Source organism: Stigmatopora argus, chromosome 12, assembly GCF_051989625.1.
Source record: "Stigmatopora argus isolate UIUO_Sarg chromosome 12, RoL_Sarg_1.0, whole genome shotgun sequence".
Classification (NCBI taxonomy): Eukaryota; Metazoa; Chordata; class Actinopteri; order Syngnathiformes; family Syngnathidae; genus Stigmatopora; species Stigmatopora argus.
Window position 1 is genome coordinate 6,161,576 of NC_135398.1, and position 16,993 is coordinate 6,178,568.

Consider the following 16,993-nt stretch of genomic DNA (forward strand, 5'->3'; position numbering starts at 1 on the left):
CAAAACAAAGACTTCTTGCCCCCCTACCTCTGTAAGCAGGACTTCAATTACATAGCCGAGCGGTGCCTTTCGGGCCCAACAAAAGGCAGATCCGGCTCGTTGGCATGGCAACAGAGGCGGGAGAGGAGATCTCTGGACGCACAGTCACTAAGCCAAACATTACGACATGGATATTCACACACGGAGAGGAGAGAAGGTTGGAGTTAAACAAACCGAACCCGCTCGTGTCATCATGGACGAAAACTTGGTTCTTCTCACACTTGACTAACGCTAGACGTCTATTAAAGGATGGAGGTTGACAACTAAAAGGTACGAAAGGAACTTCTAAAAACTCCTTTTTTTGCTTCACTAATTCAGTTTTAATGCTTGTTTAGAGGCTTAATGTCTGCATTCAGGATTTACAATGCCATAAATTTCATCAACAATGGGGTTGTAGAATGTCAACAAACTAATCTTGTGGCTTGAAGTGAACTTGATGTCTTGTGATTCTTTTTTTATCACTGTGTCCGGCCTTAAAATATATTACAAGATTCATCGCCAGAGAGCAAAAGATGTTTCCGAATAAAAACTGAAAAATCAATGCGTGGAAAGTAAATTGTAAATTTCCAATTAATAAATGACGATACGTTAAAAGAATGCAATTGTTAGGAGTAGCGTTGCGCAATAAAAGTGTAAAACTGGGGCAATAAAGATGTATTTCCTGGGAATATTCGACATTTTTCTCATGCCCTCCGTTAGATCCCTCCACCATGTCCGCCGTGACCAGTCAGCCTCTTCCGTACGGCCGATTGGAGCGAGAGAATCACATCAGCACCATTTTCCGAGCCTTCCAGAACAAATGCAATCCTGCGTGCGAGTGCCACCCTCACGCTCTGGGATGCAAATCTCTCCAAATGTCCGGCAATCTAGTCTCGGGTGCGCTGAGGAGCGAGGAGGGCGCAGGAGGCTCGTCAAACTCTTTGAACGTGCTGGATGAAGTCACTCAGTTTCATATTATTGCAAGACCACAACTTGAGGGTGAGTGACATCCGCTCGCACATCCTCGTGTTTATCACGTCTCAAGAGAATTTTTTCTGATTGAAAGGTCCACAGTGCGTTCCTCAAAGGATCTACAGCATTGCCACGGGAGCCAGCAAATCACAATTATTTGTGGTGTTGGAAGGTACCACAACACATCTGAACTATAAACTTACATAGAAACGTTCTCATGTTTGAAAGACGAGCACTGATGTAGCTACAGGTGGGGGGGTGAACTCAAACGCAAGCATTGAAAATCCAATAAATACCAGACGCTCCCATAAATTTGGATGTGTATTTGCATCGAACTGCCACAAGACGGCGACAAAGTATGGTCATAAAGCACGAAAGCCATCTATCGATCTTGTATACAATCATACACTGTATTCTGTAATGTAATTATTCAACACACACGTTGGATAATATTTGCATATTTGAGCAAACATTAAGTACAAGTACTGTCCTATATATACAAAGTATACTCTCACCAACCTATAACCCTATTGACATTATTCACAGTAATCATATGTTCTTTTCCTTTATCATTCAAGTCTTGTATTTGTTACACACCCCACGCTTATCTTGAAACATATAGTCTACTCACTACTACACTCTAGTGGTCCAAATAGGTAAACGAAACACACCCACAAACGCCCACTTTGGAAGGGGACCTTTAAATGGAGTCAAAACACGAAACTTTGTCTCTTGCAAATAAACGATGTACTAAGAACTTACCTGGGATCCCATTTCTATTTTACATGTCTTTAACAAATAAAACATTCAGGACAAAAAATACACAAGGCTTTATAAGTACGAGGTCGAAAAGAAACAAACGCCAATAATACAAATGAGAACTTTAAAAGGAGGGGTTTGGAGGTTCGTGAATTAAACCAAAAGTGACTGACAAGTGTATTTAAAGCCATCGTTGCGTGTATATTCTAACAGACACTGCAAAAAGCTCATGGGCTAACAATTAGCATCTATATTAGCATATTATACAAAATGTAATAGCAGAGGAGATGACAGCACTGACTTGAAAAACGCTACTAACTTACAGTAGTAGTGTGTATGTGTTCTTTTTACCTCAGAATGTCTTCTTTCGTCCTTTTTTTCTTGACTTTCCAGAGAGTTCGTGTGAGTGTCTTCAATGTTGCGGCCCAGCTCGCTCGTGTTCCTTGCAGGGCTTCGACCACCAGGGCCACCAGGTGTTCTACTTGGACAGACCTCTCAGGATGGACGCCTGTTGCCTCGGCTGCTGTCTGATGGAAATTAGCGCCTACACGGGACACAAGCAACTTATTGGGACCGTGTACCAAAGGTAAACCAAAGAGAAACTCTTACTTTGGATGAATTACTTTCTATACATCTGGTGCTGTTTTCGAAGTAGGCGTGTCCACCTCGGCCGGAGACAGGAAGTTCTAAAACTACTATCAATGCTAATCGCTAGCATAACAACGGCGTTCTCAATTATGTTAGCCTGCAGTTAGCTAGGTACTGAATTGTAGTCAACGGGTCGCCATCTTGGATGTGGCAACAAGTGAAAATGCTTTTAGACATGCCTGTTTGGACATGAACTGTTTTACAGTCAAAGTCATGAAAAATAAGTAATGTGAACAATTATTGTAATTGGGAATACGTAAATATATTAAGTATAATAATAATATAATATAAGATTTTTCCCTCAGCTTGACATTTTTTTAAACAATTAGTACAGCAGTGGTTTCGATGAGGGCAAAAAATTAAACATTATTGTTAACAGTAATAAAATTGTATACAAAAAAAATTCAAGGCCAGCCCCGGTGGTTGTCAGTTGACTCGCCGCAGGTGTAGTAAATCCTGACTTTTTTTTTTTACTGGAATTTTTCGTTATCCTGCAAGATTTTTCTCACTAGTGTAAATATAAATATATAGTATAAAGCTTACGGTATCTACTTTTTCTAACATACCACTGGAATATTTTGTTTCTTGTACCATTCGCTATAATTGACAGTTATAAAATCTGTTACTCCTGTGAAGGCTGACATGGACTGATGATGTTAAATTGGATGTCTATCGCCGTCAATGGAAAACAATGAGTTACCACTTAAAAAGAAAAGAAAATCAATCCATTTTGAAAACCTGATCTTTGACATCAGACTGACTTTGTGACTAACACTGTCTTGGCCAAGCGAGCCAACAACTGCGGCCTCTCTCTTTCATGACTTCATTAATCAGACGCGGGAATGAAGCTTTTAAGCCTTTTGTGCCCATCCGAAGACTCTTCTCAACTTTCCCAGACCGCACGTGTCGCGTAAGCTTTTTTCTGTATCACTACCAGAGCAGGAAATAGCATTGGGAGCAGCGCAACTCAGCGGAGGTCTAAAGCAGAACTTTGCAGCTGTTTGCTTGGAGCCACAATTGACAGCACGACGGAAGGAATGTGCCACACTTCCTAATTGGAAAGTTCACTCATGGGAGGATAGCAACACCAAAATAATCCATCCTTCGTTTCGACTAAATAGGAATTGGGGTCACTTTGTCATTGCCTAACCCTAACCCATATATTTGCAAATAACAAAAGCATTGTATTGGTCAGTCCCCAACTAACTGTATCGATAAATGAAAAAAAAATCACATTGACACATTTGCACGTAAGAGATTTTGTTGACAACACTGATGCAAAAATGCAGTTAAATACAACTGAATTGTCCCTAAAGGCAATAAGTTGATTGCAATTGTAGGCCCCCTAGTGGTCAGAAGTAGGTTTTTAGTCCAGTTTTTGTCTTAGGCCAACTCTGAATGTCATTTTTAGTTTTCCAGAAAGCAACACCGGATCTCCAATTAAGATAGAGCTGGCGGAGGTTTGGATGATCCACTTGATAAAAATATTCTCCGTTGTGCCACAATAAAGCCTGTCCCAGTTTGAACTCCTATGACAACGAGCAAACAATGCTTTTGGCGCTGCGGAATCATGACAGCTGAAAATGGGAGCAACCAAGCATCAAGGCCAGCCCCGGTGGTTGCCAGTTGACTCGGCGCAGGGTTCCCGCTAGAACATATCCTCTCTTCCAGTGGTGGCCTAAACCATTAGCACCAGCACCACCCTGCATTTACTTGCCAAATGATTAGATTTGTGACAGGAAATTGTATCGATTATGCTTCAGCGCAATCGGCAATGGCCGACAACATCCAATCCATTTAAAGTAGGACCGTTCAAATGGATTTGATGTTTAATCTTTTGAGTTAAGAGCTTGCCATCTTCTGTCATTACCAGGTGGAGCATGTTCACGCCTCTCTTTGAAATCAAAGACTCGCAGGGGGTCACCGCTGTCCGAATCCAGGGGCCGTGTTGCCCAACCCGTTGCTTGTCAAATCAACAGTTCCAGGTATCACTTACTCATTTGAATGGAAACGCATACCAAAACCAAACCAAATAAAACACTGTCACTTTTTTTCTTTTGACTAGATTGTATCCAATATGGGTGAGAACATTGGAAGCATATGGAAGAAATGGCCTGGCTTCCACCGAGAGCATAACATGGACCATGAATATTTTGGGATGGAGGGTAAGCTTATAGAGTACGTATAGGTGAGTTAATAGAAGTTTGGAGGCAATTACACTTGCATTCATGGATTGTGTGTTTAAATGTTTCAGTGCCACTTGACATGGATTCACAAACCAAACTTTTGTTACTCGCAGCCACATTCTTACTGGTAAGCATGTTTTCAAAATTTGAAGAAAAAAAAGAAAGAATAAGAGAAAGGACAATTTTAAATTGACATCAGCTAACACTCTCTCTTTACAGAATTATATGTTCTTTGAGATGAGCTGAAGGACGATCATTTATGGGTAAAAAGGACATTTGACTCCATATCGTCACATCAGGCAGTTTGATTACTTGCCAATTTTTGACAATAAATAGCCTTTTTCATGCCATAATGTTGGAATACTAGTACTTATTTTCCCTTTACTTTAAAAGCCCATCATTTTAACATGGAAGACTCAAACACTTAATGGCAGCTGCATATTTTTTTACATTTATTGCTTTTATCCACCATGGGTACATCCGACTGCACTTTCCTCACATTTTGACCAACAGTACCCATTACCGGTTATAATTTTCCAAAAGAGAACACGAGTCTATAATAGGATAAAAGCAGAGAACTTTCCTTTTTGTATCTCATCAACAACAATTAAGTGTAGTCCATTTCTTGTACTAGTCGAGAACACCTTATCAGTCCGTTCATAAGATGCCGAGTCTTTGTATTTTTGCCCCACACGAGATTCTCCTCCTTCTCCTCTAGAATTCCACTTCCAGAGAAGGAGAATCAATGCTGAATTCATATGAAAGCATTCATCTACAAGGATATAACAGTAGAAAGTCAAGATGGAAATGGAGAGGAATTGTAGTTAAAATGCAGCCAAGTAATTAAAAGCATACATTCTGTTTAAGTCCCAAGAGCAGTGAAATAATTTACTGTCAACACGCCATGAAAGAGAAGTCGACAGATTCAGCCCAAAAAAACACCTTTTCAACACGTCCTTTGACCAAATAGCTGAACGTCAAAAGTTGGCTCTTGAGTTCAATCGTGTCACATCATACCATAAAAGTAACATAAAAAAAAGAAGAATATGTCGAAGGCATCGGTCTTTTCTGGGTGGTTAAAACAAGTAATACAAGTTTTTTCTTCTGCTCAAAGGGCATTCCGGTTGCTCCCAAGCGGACACAAAGTAGGAATGTTCTTCCCGTCTTTTGTTCCTGGCCTTGGCTCGGTCAATCCACGATGAGGGTATCCTTCTTCCCCAACCGGACACGTTCTCCACCCTCTGGTCACCACAGCAACTTTACATTACAATACACCTGCGACAAAAGGAGGCCCACGAGCGGATGACAAAAAAATGGATGAACGGGTGGCAGCGGACTGGAGAAACGGTTGGCGAACCTTGTCGATGTCTGTGGCGGCAGGAGGGCTAACGTCCGCCGCTAACATTCACCATACCATGGAAGTCTTCCCATGCTCTGCCAACCAGCCACAGATCATTCCAGATTCACAAACGTTTAAGTCCAACTTAAATTGTCTACATCGTCAGAGAAAGATGAATCTTTTCTTTTGGTAAATTTGATGTACACATTCATATTCACCGTGTCCTATGGGTCTTGAAAAAAATCTTTAAAAAAAGGAGCATTGTGTAAGATTGGTGACCAAAAATAATACCGCATTCAGTACATGTACTAATCGTATTAGTACAAGTACACACAAAAACACACACTACTTGTAGTAAAGACAGATACCTGTACTACAAGTAACCATAGTTGAGTACATGTATGTAAACAGTAACAACTTTTATCATAAAGGTTTTATGTGATGAAAATTGACCTATAAAATGTAGAAATATGTTAGAGCTATTTCCCCAAAACATTTTTTTAAGGTTATTGAAATATTGGTGCCATTAGATGAATATTTAAAGCGCAAATTTTACATACTTGCTCCTTTAAAAATGGCTGACAAGGCTTGGCTTTCCTGAAAATGGCTGGCAGTGAAGGAAAAAAAAACAAAACAAAAAACAACTGTAAATAAAATAAAATAGATGTATGAAGTATATTCTTATATTTGTTTAGTTTGGAGTAAACTAATCTGTGTGTGCTTGGCCGCGAGTTGCAGCCTACAACAGCTACTTGGTCGAAAGTGACAACAAAGACAACATGTGATACGTGTACACACTTGTAATGATCCAATAAATGTGGTGTAAACATGTCCCTTCTCTTTTAAGATTAGCAACCAACAAAAGCAACTTGACTGGGACATCTAATTTGTGTATTCACAGCACCAGTCACAAAAAGGGTAAAAAAAATGTTTTCTTTAAAAATCCATTTAATGTACATGCGTGTGATAGAATTAAAATACAAAAGGTGGGAGACATGCATACCTAATGCTGTCTGTGTGTGTTTTGTAGTCCATGAGAGTGTTGGGAGGCAGGTTGAGAACTCGCCGCAGTGTGTCTCGAATGCGGCTGGTGGTGGCTTTGTCGCTCGCTGTTTTGTTCCAGATGGAGATGATGTCCTCCTAGATGGAGGCAAGACCAGACCAGATGTCAGTTTAGTGCGTGTTTTGACCGCAGAAAACCTCATAGCGTTAAGGTTGACCTCAGGAGTGCGTGCATGTGTGCGCGAGTGTACCTGGAAGCGAACGGAAACCACGGCGCCAGATATCTCTTCGCCAACCATGAACTGCTCGCCCAGCATGGCCAGGATCAGATTCTCCCAGCACCGCGATGCCAGGCCTTTCCTCAGACGGATGATCCACTTGCCGCCCATCTTGTTGGCGTCATCCTTGGTACGCAAAAGCGGTCAGGTCAGAATGGCTTGAATCCTACGGAGATGAAACCGAGACCCTCACCTCCCACATGGGTTTGATGCCTTCTTTGAAAAGATGGAAGTCACTGTGGCCCGTGAGGTCGCCGGGTCGGATCATGTGACTGTAGAACCGCCAGAACTGCTCCACCTTGACGAGAAATGTTGTATACCATGAGGGAGGAGACCAGTTTTATAACTTGTTAGTTAGCTTGGTACATGAAAAGCAGCAGCAGAGATTTGATCCTAAGAAGATTGAGGCAGACATGCTAACCACTAGGACACTACGCTAAGGCTTAAACCAAAAATCATTGGTATAGTGGTTTAGCGGTCACGCCGTCCGCCTCACAGTTCATTCAATTCCAAGGTCCGGGATTCCTGTATGGAGTTAGCTCTGCTGCCTACATGGGTTTTATCCGGGTACTCCGGTTTCCTCCCACATCCCAAAAAAACATGCATGGTGGGCTGGTTACAAAATTGTCCATGATTGTGAATGGTCATTTTTTCTTATTTTCAACCAATTCATGCTATCCTCCAGCCTACTGCCCGTTGTTAACAGGGATAGGCTCCAGCACCCATAAAATCCTTGTGAGGATAACCAGGATGGAAAAAAAATGAATTATTCTAACATACCGAGGCAAAGCTGCCGATCTGTTTGATGTTCTGCTCGTAGCTCTGAGTGCTGGCTGGCCTCCCTGGGTTCCGTCTGGAGTACCAAAATGTGTAGTTGTACTGCAGAGGGTGCTCACCTACCCCTGGAATGGCCATCTAGGAAAGAAAAAAAGATGAAAAGTTTGTCATAAGCAGTTAGTAGACCAACTGCCTGTCTTATGTTGGCAGTCTGTGTTGAATGTGGTGGCCACCTTGAACACTTGCGCAACAGGAAATAATGTAATGATCATGTAAAAAGCTCAAATCATCAGTTAAACATCCGAGGTGCCAATGTTGGCAGAGTCGACTGTTACACACAGGTTTACCTTTTTCCTCGTCATGTTTTGGTCCTTGTCATCATCTTCAGTTTTTACCTTCTCGCCATCTTTCGGTGAGCCTTGGTCCTGGTCGTGGTCACCGCTGTCATCATCTTTCAGACTGGAGTTGATGGAAAGAAACATGTCACTTGTTTCGTTCTTTAGCTTGATTTGACACCAGGATGTAGGTCCCCGCTGTTTGTACTGATATTTACAGGACGATATGTTATGGTGATAGGCATGATATTCACCATTGCGAACATATAACGACATGGTGCAATATATTTATCATTTAATCATTTTTCATTTCAATTTAGTTTACAGCAAATGACAGTATAATGTGCACACCCTCTGTTAAACCCGCCTTTAGAGTTACAACACGTCACTTGTCAAGCTACTCGATTTTTACCTGGCCGCGAAGGGCGACTAGGAGTTTAAACCGAGCCTCCCGGCGCTTTTCCCGGTCACTCAACAACTTCTACACCGTGGTTTTGCGGCCTACACCGTTTGCAACTCTAAGCTAAAGCTAACAACAGAGAAAGTTCCTCGCGAAAATATGACACATAGCTACAATTAACGGCACGATATATCTCGAACGCCAGTGCGAAACTATACCCCGACTCTTGAAAGTTAATAGCTTCGTTTGCAAGCAATCGCGTGCTTTTTCGACAGGAAGAACTCTCATTGAAACGCAACGCTCATCAAACTGACTTCCAAGCAAGTCGTGGGCAATCTCCGCGGCTGTGCACATTACATCGAAATGTTCATGTACTCACGCGTCAAATTTGTTGTTCATTATTTTTCCTCGTGGGAATCTCTCGTTGGGCGAGACAAGCCTCCTCTAGTAAATTCCGAAGAAGGTAACGCGCACTGCGCGTGGACGTGTTTGGCGTGTAGCCGCCGGATTCGCTAATGGTGATGCTTCTTGCTCGGATTTATAAAATGGCCCCAAATTTAACATTTGTCGGTTGTTCCTCTTGTACTGTTGGAGTGTTTAAAATACACTGTAACTAATCACAGTATAGTATCCCACTGACAGCCACATTTGATGCGGTTTTAGTAAAGATAAAATGCATTCATAGAGCATCATAGATAAAAGACATTTGAGCTAACAAAAGCTCAACGTGAGTGTGATCACGAGACAAAACAACAATTTGTAACTTTCTTTTTTTTTTATATCATGAAAAAGGAAGCACAGCCAGGATATGTAATTTTGCTTTTATTCATTTGATTTTCATATTTGCATTTTTTTGTAAACAAATGTCACAGTCCGCAGAACACTGCAAAAAAATTCTGATTCTTCCCCCATTTTTTCCACTGCATTCATGGTCTTCATGCAGAGGAGAACCAATAAAACTCAATCAAAAACATTCAATTCTGAACCTGTTTTAATGGGCAAATTGTCCAGTGAATGCAAAAGTCAAATGCATTCAAACTTGTCATGAACTTTATTTTTCCCATGGCTTTTCAAAGATGAAAAAAAAAGCCCAACAACACAACTCTTCTTCTATTATCCTTGGGCTCGGCCCTGGCTGGTGAGCCAATCATCGGAAAGCCTTTCAATGACAGATATGGTGGATGAGCAGGAGGCAAACCCACTGCCAAAGGCATACAGCCTCAACACAATACCAGTTGGCGCTCTCTTCACACGGGCCGACTTCCTCTGATCTGCCCGCATCCCTTGTTTCATCCCTTGTTTCATCCCTCGCATCCTGCTGCTCATCATCTGCTTGCGCCGCCACTTCGGAGGCGCTCTTCGGGTCGTAGCGATGGTCCGAGGGGAAATGGAAAAAGCAGAATGGGGGAGCTATAAGGACTGCTTTGGTAACCTCGTACGGACATCTTAAGGGCTTGATGATTGACCTACAGAAATAATGGGCTGTGTTTGGAATTTTTATATAGAGGCTCACTGATCAATTGCATAGCAATACGGTGGAGCCTTACATTACAGGTTGAATTCGTACCATGACCAGGCTAAAATGTAAAACATTTGTCTGATAAATCATCTTTTCCTCACCGAATGGCAGAAAATTCCACAGTTTTTTCTGTCTTGGCTTATGAGTAGAATACCATCAAAGGTTTTCAGAGGATAAAGAATGTATGGCTATATTATTTGGTCTGTCTACTGTGTTTAAAGGGCACCACGTTAACCACCACATAGTTGCTATGAAAGGTTCTTCTTCTCAAGTGTGCCCATTTTTTTAAAAGAATATTTACTGTTATTCTGTAAACTGCTGTCTGTTTTGAAGTGGAGGCACTTGCAAACAAAGTTAGCGCTCGCAAAAAATAGTACATCTGCTGTGTCATAAAATTGAGGTGTAAATTAGCTCACTTGAATCTCAAAGCACCACTGTATCTGTCTTCAGCTGACAGTACTTGAAATTTTGTGCAAACTTTAAAAAACTACTTCACGTTGCTTTGTCCGTGTCGGTATTATGTATCATGGGATATCGTGCTCTTCCTTTTTTGTTTTGTTTACTAGCTTTCAAAAAGTGGGAGACGATATTTAGGGGATAGCTTGATATTTAGCAAAGGAGTTGCGATAGGGAACATTTGGTTGCTTGATTGGTAGATAACTCTGGCTCGGTATGGCACGGTTGTGTCGCGGTGCCGTTTGGTTGGCTCGGCAGTCGCGGACCAACCCCTCACCCCTTGCCCGCAGCGCTTCTGTGAGGACTTTCATGAGAGGAGCCTTTGTACTAGTCCGGCGGGCGCATCAGTGACTGAATGAGCAACAGCGGTGGCGGCGTTCTTCAATGCTGGCTGTTTGTTTACATCTCCCAGTCCCGTCATAGTTCATTAGCAGCCCAGCCCACCGACAACCTATGATGTCCTAACGGCCAATGAGGGGCACTGCATTTTGGGATGAAGGGGACCCCCGCCTCACCTCTGCTAATGCAAAAATTCTCACCAAGTCACAGCGCTCATACTTTTCCGTACACGTGCGCACGCACACAAGTTGATTGCAATGGACGAAGGGGAGTCTTTTCATTTTGGGTCCCATGTCAGAGAAGCGGAAGAGATAGCTGGCTAGCTCTGCATCAGAGAAATGTGAGACACCTGCCGCCCACAAACAAAAAGAACATGTATTACACAATGCTGCCATCTTCTGACTAACGAAAAAATATGGCCCCAAAAAAGAAAACTCAAACCCTTGCCTAGTCTAAGAATGTTTTTCTCGTGTTCAAAATGCACATTGTTTAAATATCACTTACCTCCTGAATGGCTCTTCCTAGCGTCTCTTGGCTATTCACAACTATCCTAAAAAAAGCAGTAAACACAATGTTAAAATCAAGGTATCCAATAGTGGTGCATTAATAACCATTTTCTGATCCATGACTGTTTATTAAAGTTTGACCTGCGCATCTGAATTTTTGGTGATCTCGATTTTTTTGGTTTGAAAAAGCATGCATTGTTAATATTCCAATCAACTTTGTTTTATTTTAAAATACAATGGACATGGTCTAATTTGAAGATTATAAACCTTTTGTTCAATAATAAATGATAACTTTTATATTAGAAAAATAAAATGGAAAAAACCTAGAGTTAGAATGCAGCAACATTTGGACATATATTTGGCGAGCGACCGATCACTATTGGCCCAAACTTAATAAAATTGTCCAACAAGTCGACCGGTGGGCATTTAGTATCAAGGCTAACCTGTTTATTTTCCGAGCAAGGCTGATGGTGAAGTCCGCGGCACATTCAGGCTGGTATGTGGATGGTACGACGAGGTAAGCTCCAAGAGGAAGGGAGCAGGATAGGCTGACATCCTGAGTATAGCAGTGGGGAACGCAACTGGCGACGGGGTCCTCGCTGGGGATGGAATTACTTTTCCCCCCGACTGGTATCTGGACAAAGCACAAGTGATAATCGTTGATTTCATTACAATGAAAATGTGGATCAGGAAGCTGTCACCTTATAAATATGAAAGCCAATGGGGAGCAGATCGCTTTCGGTACGGTCCTGGTGCAGGGTAACCTTGATGTTGAGGCCTGGCGTAACGGGCTGGTCGCAAATCGAAAACGAAAAGCGAGGGTTCCGCCCGTGCGACGGGAAGTTCCTGCTTCCTCCGGCAGAGCTTCCCTCCACCCACGAGCCTCGGAAGTGACTGGTGTCCCACTCCCCGTCGGAATTCAAAGGCAGGAGGGGTGCTGGGCTCTTTAGGGCACTAAGAACGACACGTTTGGTGCCATGACCATTACTGTATGCATGCATGCAGCTTACATATCGCAAAGACCTTACCTGAGGGACGAAGAAGAGGAGGAGAAGACCCGGATTAGGAAGCGGCCCTCTGCGCCTGGCTTGTAGATGCTGGGGAGCATGAGGTAGTATCCCACTTCCAGCTGCCCATGGAGGACCACCTCCCTCTGGTGTGCGTGGCAGTGAGTAGAACAACATGGCGGTTTGTTCAAAGTACGGCTCAAGTGAAAACGTTTTTTCTCCACCTGGCAAGAGAAAAAAAAAAGAATTCATAACACTCCACACAGAGAAGCCTAGAATATTGGGAGAGAGAGAGACAAACCTTCCACATGTGTAACGCAATGGCCTGATAGTGCTGGTGCCTCGAGTCCTCCTTGAGGGGCGCACCCGTGCATGGTCCCCACTTGTTGTGCTGCAGGAGTGATACGAGAACCTCGCCTTTCTCGGACATCTTGAGCCAGAACTTTGGGTTGCTGCTGTAGCAACTGCTGTTTCGGCTTCCACCGGAGGAGAGACCTTTTACCCAGCGTCCGGCGATATGACGGCAGTGAGGTAGCAGGTTTCCTGTTTGAGATGTCATTGAGGACAGACGGAAAGACAGCATTGGTGTAACGACCCTATCGTCGAGGACATCGAGTGACCTGAGGACTTGCCCTTACGGAAATGATATACGGGCATACAGTATAGCGGTGGAAAAAGAGCATTACCAGTGTAAATACTTTGTAGATGCCCCTCCTCACTGATTGGGTAGCCTAGTGTGACATCATCAAAGCGGGACAGGAATTCGGTCTCATCCAACCAGAAGTCACCTTGCGCCGCCCTGGCTTGGAGATCCAAAGCATCGGCTGAATCAAGTGATCGCCATCCTGGACCACTGCACAAAAAGCAAATAAGTTCAATCAAGCAGTTTTTGGGTTGTGATGCGGTGAATATCTTTAAAGTCGCACCCTTCTGTCCAGGTTCCGGCCCAGCAGCACCGCCCCCATGGGTTTCTGATCCTGAACAGTCGGACTCTACTTCCTGCTACTTCCTTCACTTCCAGCCATTCCATCACAGCCATGGCATGGTGCTGATCAGGTTCGGTGCATCCTAAAAGCCAATGTGAAAAAAGAAAAAAAACGTTGTGGAAATTTGTTAAAAGGTGTACAAAACAAAACCTACCACCGGGGATGTTTTGAGTGGAGCAACTGAGAGCACACGTGCTTCTTAATGGATATATGATGTCCAAGTCTAGCTTTTTCATCCTCCTCTGATTATGCTTGTCCGCTGGGGTGTGCGCCCTGTCCTCCGAACCGTGGTCTGACAAGCTCCAGCACTCTGCAAGACCCCCAGTCAGGTCCACCAAGGCCTCGGACACCTGCCCGGCCCACAGCCGCTCGTATGAACCGTGAAGTCTGAAATGTGAGGAGGTGGGGAAAAACACGTTTACAACCTTTGATGCCATATACGAGGGATAAGCATATGACTGTCTCCTAGCAAAAAGCTGGCAATGTGCAAACAGGTGAAAAACATTTCTCCACTACTTACTTGGCATATGCCTTCTCTAAAAGAGCCACCCAGAAGGCAGAGGGTGCGTGGCAGTGTGAGAAGCAGAGAGCCGAATCAATACAAGGCAACCTGTCATCGATGATCACCTCTACCCAGTGTCCCTTCACCCAAAAGTGAAAGTGAAAGCAGCCTGTGTACTTGCTGTCACCCCACAATGGCTGGTCGGGAGGGAAGACCTACAAAAATAATAATAATAATAATAAATCAGTGTAATAAAAATAATAGTCTAACATAGACAGGATTATTATTCCTACCTTGTCCATGAGGTGCTTGTTCTTGAGGAGCACGTTGCAGGCACAGAGAAACCAACAGTCTCCCAGCAATCCTTGTTTGGCATGACTCAAGGAGATGTTGTCAGGGAAGAATATTGGTGTCTGGCAGATCTCCTACATCCAGTAGAAGAAAAAACACCCACTAAGACAAAAAACACTAAGAGTAACTGAAATCATCTCTATGTAGTGTAGTGCTTTTTGAAGGGCTAATTTGAATGAGAGCGGTTTCATGACATTTCATCATTTCTACAACAAATATCCAGCGGTCATTTTAACAAACCTGTGGTCGTAACCAAGTGATTTGGTCCTCCACCCTGGAGATGGGTGTGGATCGGTCAAGGAAAAGGGATGAGTCATCCGAAGGGAAATCCCGGTCCACGAAGAGAATCCCGCCATCACTGTCTGACTTTTCGCTTGCTTTCATGGTCCAAACTGTTGGTGGCTTATCGCTGGCAGCCAGCTATGACCACCATTCTTTGTCTTTACTTGGACAGTCGGACACAAACAAACACAAATTACACTCCCTATCATGATTATTCCATAGTATCCAATAGACTTTCTTTTTAAACTCTTACATTGCCATTCCAATAGAAGTCCAATAATGTGAATTTAAATGAGTTTGTCACTAGATTTTTCAATTCAAAATAGTGTCTTGAAAATTTCACTTAAAAATATTAAAAAACAAAAGTTACTGGTCATTCTTTTTGGCCAAATGCGATCAGTTCTCAATTGGAAAAATTGTAATTACCATATCTTAACACAGCAATGCTGAAAATGTACTTGAAAATATTGAGAAACAAAAAGGAATGTCATTTTTTTTGCGATGTGCGATTAGACTACAAATAAAATATGAAATAGACTATTATTTGACATAAAAACCTAGTAATATCGATTTAAAATTTTGGGTCAGTCTATTACTTGGTTCATGTCTTATTCAGTCATATACAAACAAAGCCTTTCTATACATTTTGTTACTATATTATTATTTTGGTGGTCACATTCCTATGAATTTCCGAGTTGTAACACTAAACTGTACTATGTTCAGCAGTTAAAACGCACATTTAAAAAGAGCGCAACAACCAGGAAAATAATTAAATTTTGTAACTCCAAAATATACGGTTTATTAGAATACAATTAAACAAGCGTTGTGTTTTGGGCGCTCACCTGTTTCGAGCATCTTTCTCCTCATCGTCAACTGCAACGCAGCTTGCTATCGTTAGCGTTTTTGTTGAAGATGGGAATGCATCTCCACATGTTCTCATCTTATCATTTAAATACACTTTCATATCACTAAATAATTCCCCAAAGCGCAGCATTTGTCAAAAGAAAGTGGAGTCACATCGTTGCGTTTAGGCAAAAAGTGTGAAAATAAGACCACTTCCGGGCAGACAGAGCATCGTATAGTGCATCCTTCCTGTGGCGTTAAGTACTACTGCCACCTTGTGGTCATACCCTGATCACCTTTATGATTCATAAAGGTTGTTTATGTCTGTGTGTGCCCTACAATTGACTGACGACCAGTTTAGTTCTCGTCTCACTGGCATTGACGGCTATGGGTGTCTAATCCATTTAGACTGGGAGAATGGCAGAATTTGAACACCTTCCCAGTCAAATTGGATTGGACGTCTAGCGGCGTAAATGGCATTTAATTACTCTTAAAGGGTTTATAAACTTACTGGACTTGAATAGAACTTTTTTTGAAATGGATAGTACGATGAGAAAATACATTTCGAAGTTAAATTATAGTAAGAAACGACAAAATGGTTTTATATATATATATATATATATATATATATATATATATATATATATATATATATACACACACATATATATATATATATATATATATATATATATATATACACATATACACACACATTAAAAAAATACATATGTATGTATGTATATGTACATATATATGGTATGAACTATCAGGTAGTCTTGATATACTGGAATTCTTTAAAAAAAAAAAAGTAAATATAGGATGTTAATTTTTTAGGGTTGCGCCATGAGCTTTTACTCGTGTATTAGTCATCACTAGATGGCGCTGTGCTGACAAACTCGAGGCCTCTTACGAAAATGTGCGTGTGACCTATTTAGACTTGAGTTTTGCTTTACCATGGTTATTTTGCATTACCCCCCTCATCATCCTCTATTAGGATGAACACTTGGAAATGCTCAAATCTAAACCCGGAGTTGTAAATGTCAAATGGCCATCATCCTCTTGGCTACTTTGCTGCTGGCGGCTCCGCCATCAAAAGCTGAGCAAACATTTTTCGCTCGTCGCATGGATCCGTCCCAAATGACAGCGCGAAGGCACGCTCAGGGCCACGGTTACATCACCTCCACTCTTCTGCACCAGTGCACAGAGTGCTTTTTGATGAATAATACAGAACGACTGGCGAGAGGGGGTCGTGGACGTTATGGCTCGTTTGATGACATACCATTAGAGAATCAAAAATACTCACAATGGACACCAGTGTTGTAAGTTAAGACTTTATTTCAATAGATCAAAGACACTACATGGAAAGACTCGCTTTAAAAAAAAGGTTCTCAAACTTTTTACAGCCGTCCAAAAATGGGCTTTGGGCCCGTTTTTACTGGGGTAGCGAGTAGAATTGTGTAAACTATCTCACTGATCATCAAACAA

The 16,993-nt window shown here is 42.2% G+C and overlaps 4 protein-coding genes across 16 annotated transcripts in view; 1 reads left to right on the plus strand and 3 right to left on the minus strand.

The window, feature by feature from the left end:
- The window catches only part of vwa5b2 (von Willebrand factor A domain containing 5B2), a 28,234-nt gene extending 25,730 nt beyond the window's left edge, over nt 1–2,504 (minus strand). For 3 of the 5 annotated variants that reach the window (XM_077614929.1, XM_077614928.1, XM_077614927.1), the window contains exons 1-2: nt 2,359–2,503; nt 2,101–2,293 (exon numbers count right to left, since the gene is read on the minus strand). The gene's annotated coding sequence lies outside the window, so the exon portion shown is untranslated. Of the gene's footprint in view, nt 1–2,100; nt 2,294–2,358 lie in introns of all 5 variants that reach the window. The other 2 variants (XM_077614931.1, XM_077614930.1) reach the window with 2 other exon arrangements.
- LOC144085550 (phospholipid scramblase 1) lies at nt 168–6,384 on the plus strand. 2 transcript variants are annotated; one of them, XR_013304178.1, is made up of 8 exons: nt 168–309; nt 739–1,017; nt 1,085–1,162; nt 2,143–2,335; nt 4,271–4,382; nt 4,463–4,585; nt 4,652–4,710; nt 4,803–4,847. XR_013304178.1 is itself a non-coding variant. In XM_077614934.1 (8 exons), exons 2-8 carry the CDS (start codon nt 750–752, stop codon nt 4,827–4,829), a joined length of 837 nt encoding a protein of 278 aa, XP_077471060.1. In that variant the 5' UTR covers nt 168–309; nt 739–749; the 3' UTR covers nt 4,830–6,384. The 2 variants fall into 2 exon arrangements, 1 of the variants encoding a protein (XP_077471060.1); XM_077614934.1 differs by having other exon boundaries at nt 4,463–4,562; nt 4,803–6,384.
- Nucleotides 5,012–9,377, minus strand: eif4e2 (eukaryotic translation initiation factor 4E family member 2). 6 transcript variants are annotated; one of them, XM_077614936.1, is made up of 9 exons: nt 9,094–9,377; nt 8,327–8,521; nt 7,983–8,117; nt 7,396–7,500; nt 7,176–7,328; nt 6,926–7,062; nt 6,483–6,529; nt 5,941–6,017; nt 5,012–5,858 (listed from the first exon to the last, which is right to left on the minus strand). In XM_077614936.1, exons 2-8 carry the CDS (start codon nt 8,459–8,461, stop codon nt 5,989–5,991), a joined length of 741 nt encoding a protein of 246 aa, XP_077471062.1. In that variant the 5' UTR covers nt 8,462–8,521; nt 9,094–9,377; the 3' UTR covers nt 5,012–5,858; nt 5,941–5,988. The 6 variants fall into 6 exon arrangements, with proteins under 6 accessions (XP_077471062.1, XP_077471064.1, XP_077471063.1 ...); XM_077614938.1 differs by having other exon boundaries at nt 8,327–8,438; nt 9,094–9,367; XM_077614937.1 differs by lacking the exon at nt 9,094–9,377 and adding an exon at nt 8,727–9,065.
- A 310-nt stretch (nt 9,378–9,687) lies between these two features.
- On the minus strand, nt 9,688–15,924 carry capn10 (calpain 10). 3 transcript variants are annotated; one of them, XR_013304384.1, is made up of 14 exons: nt 15,505–15,924; nt 14,621–14,825; nt 14,323–14,454; nt 14,048–14,244; nt 13,682–13,914; nt 13,468–13,609; nt 13,228–13,394; nt 12,843–13,084; nt 12,563–12,765; nt 12,236–12,488; nt 11,978–12,168; nt 11,533–11,578; nt 11,229–11,377; nt 9,688–10,071 (listed from the first exon to the last, which is right to left on the minus strand). XR_013304384.1 is itself a non-coding variant. In XM_077616118.1 (13 exons), the coding sequence occupies exons 2-13, from the start codon at nt 14,762–14,764 to the stop codon at nt 11,348–11,350; spliced, it is 1,980 nt and encodes a 659-aa protein (XP_077472244.1). In that variant the 5' UTR covers nt 14,765–14,820; nt 15,505–15,924; the 3' UTR covers nt 10,152–11,347. The 3 variants fall into 3 exon arrangements, 2 of the variants coding, with proteins under 2 accessions (XP_077472244.1, XP_077472243.1); XM_077616118.1 differs by lacking the exon at nt 9,688–10,071 and having other exon boundaries at nt 10,152–11,377; nt 14,621–14,820; XM_077616117.1 differs by lacking the exon at nt 9,688–10,071 and having other exon boundaries at nt 10,152–11,377.
- Nucleotides 15,925–16,993: the final 1,069 nt, after the last annotated feature.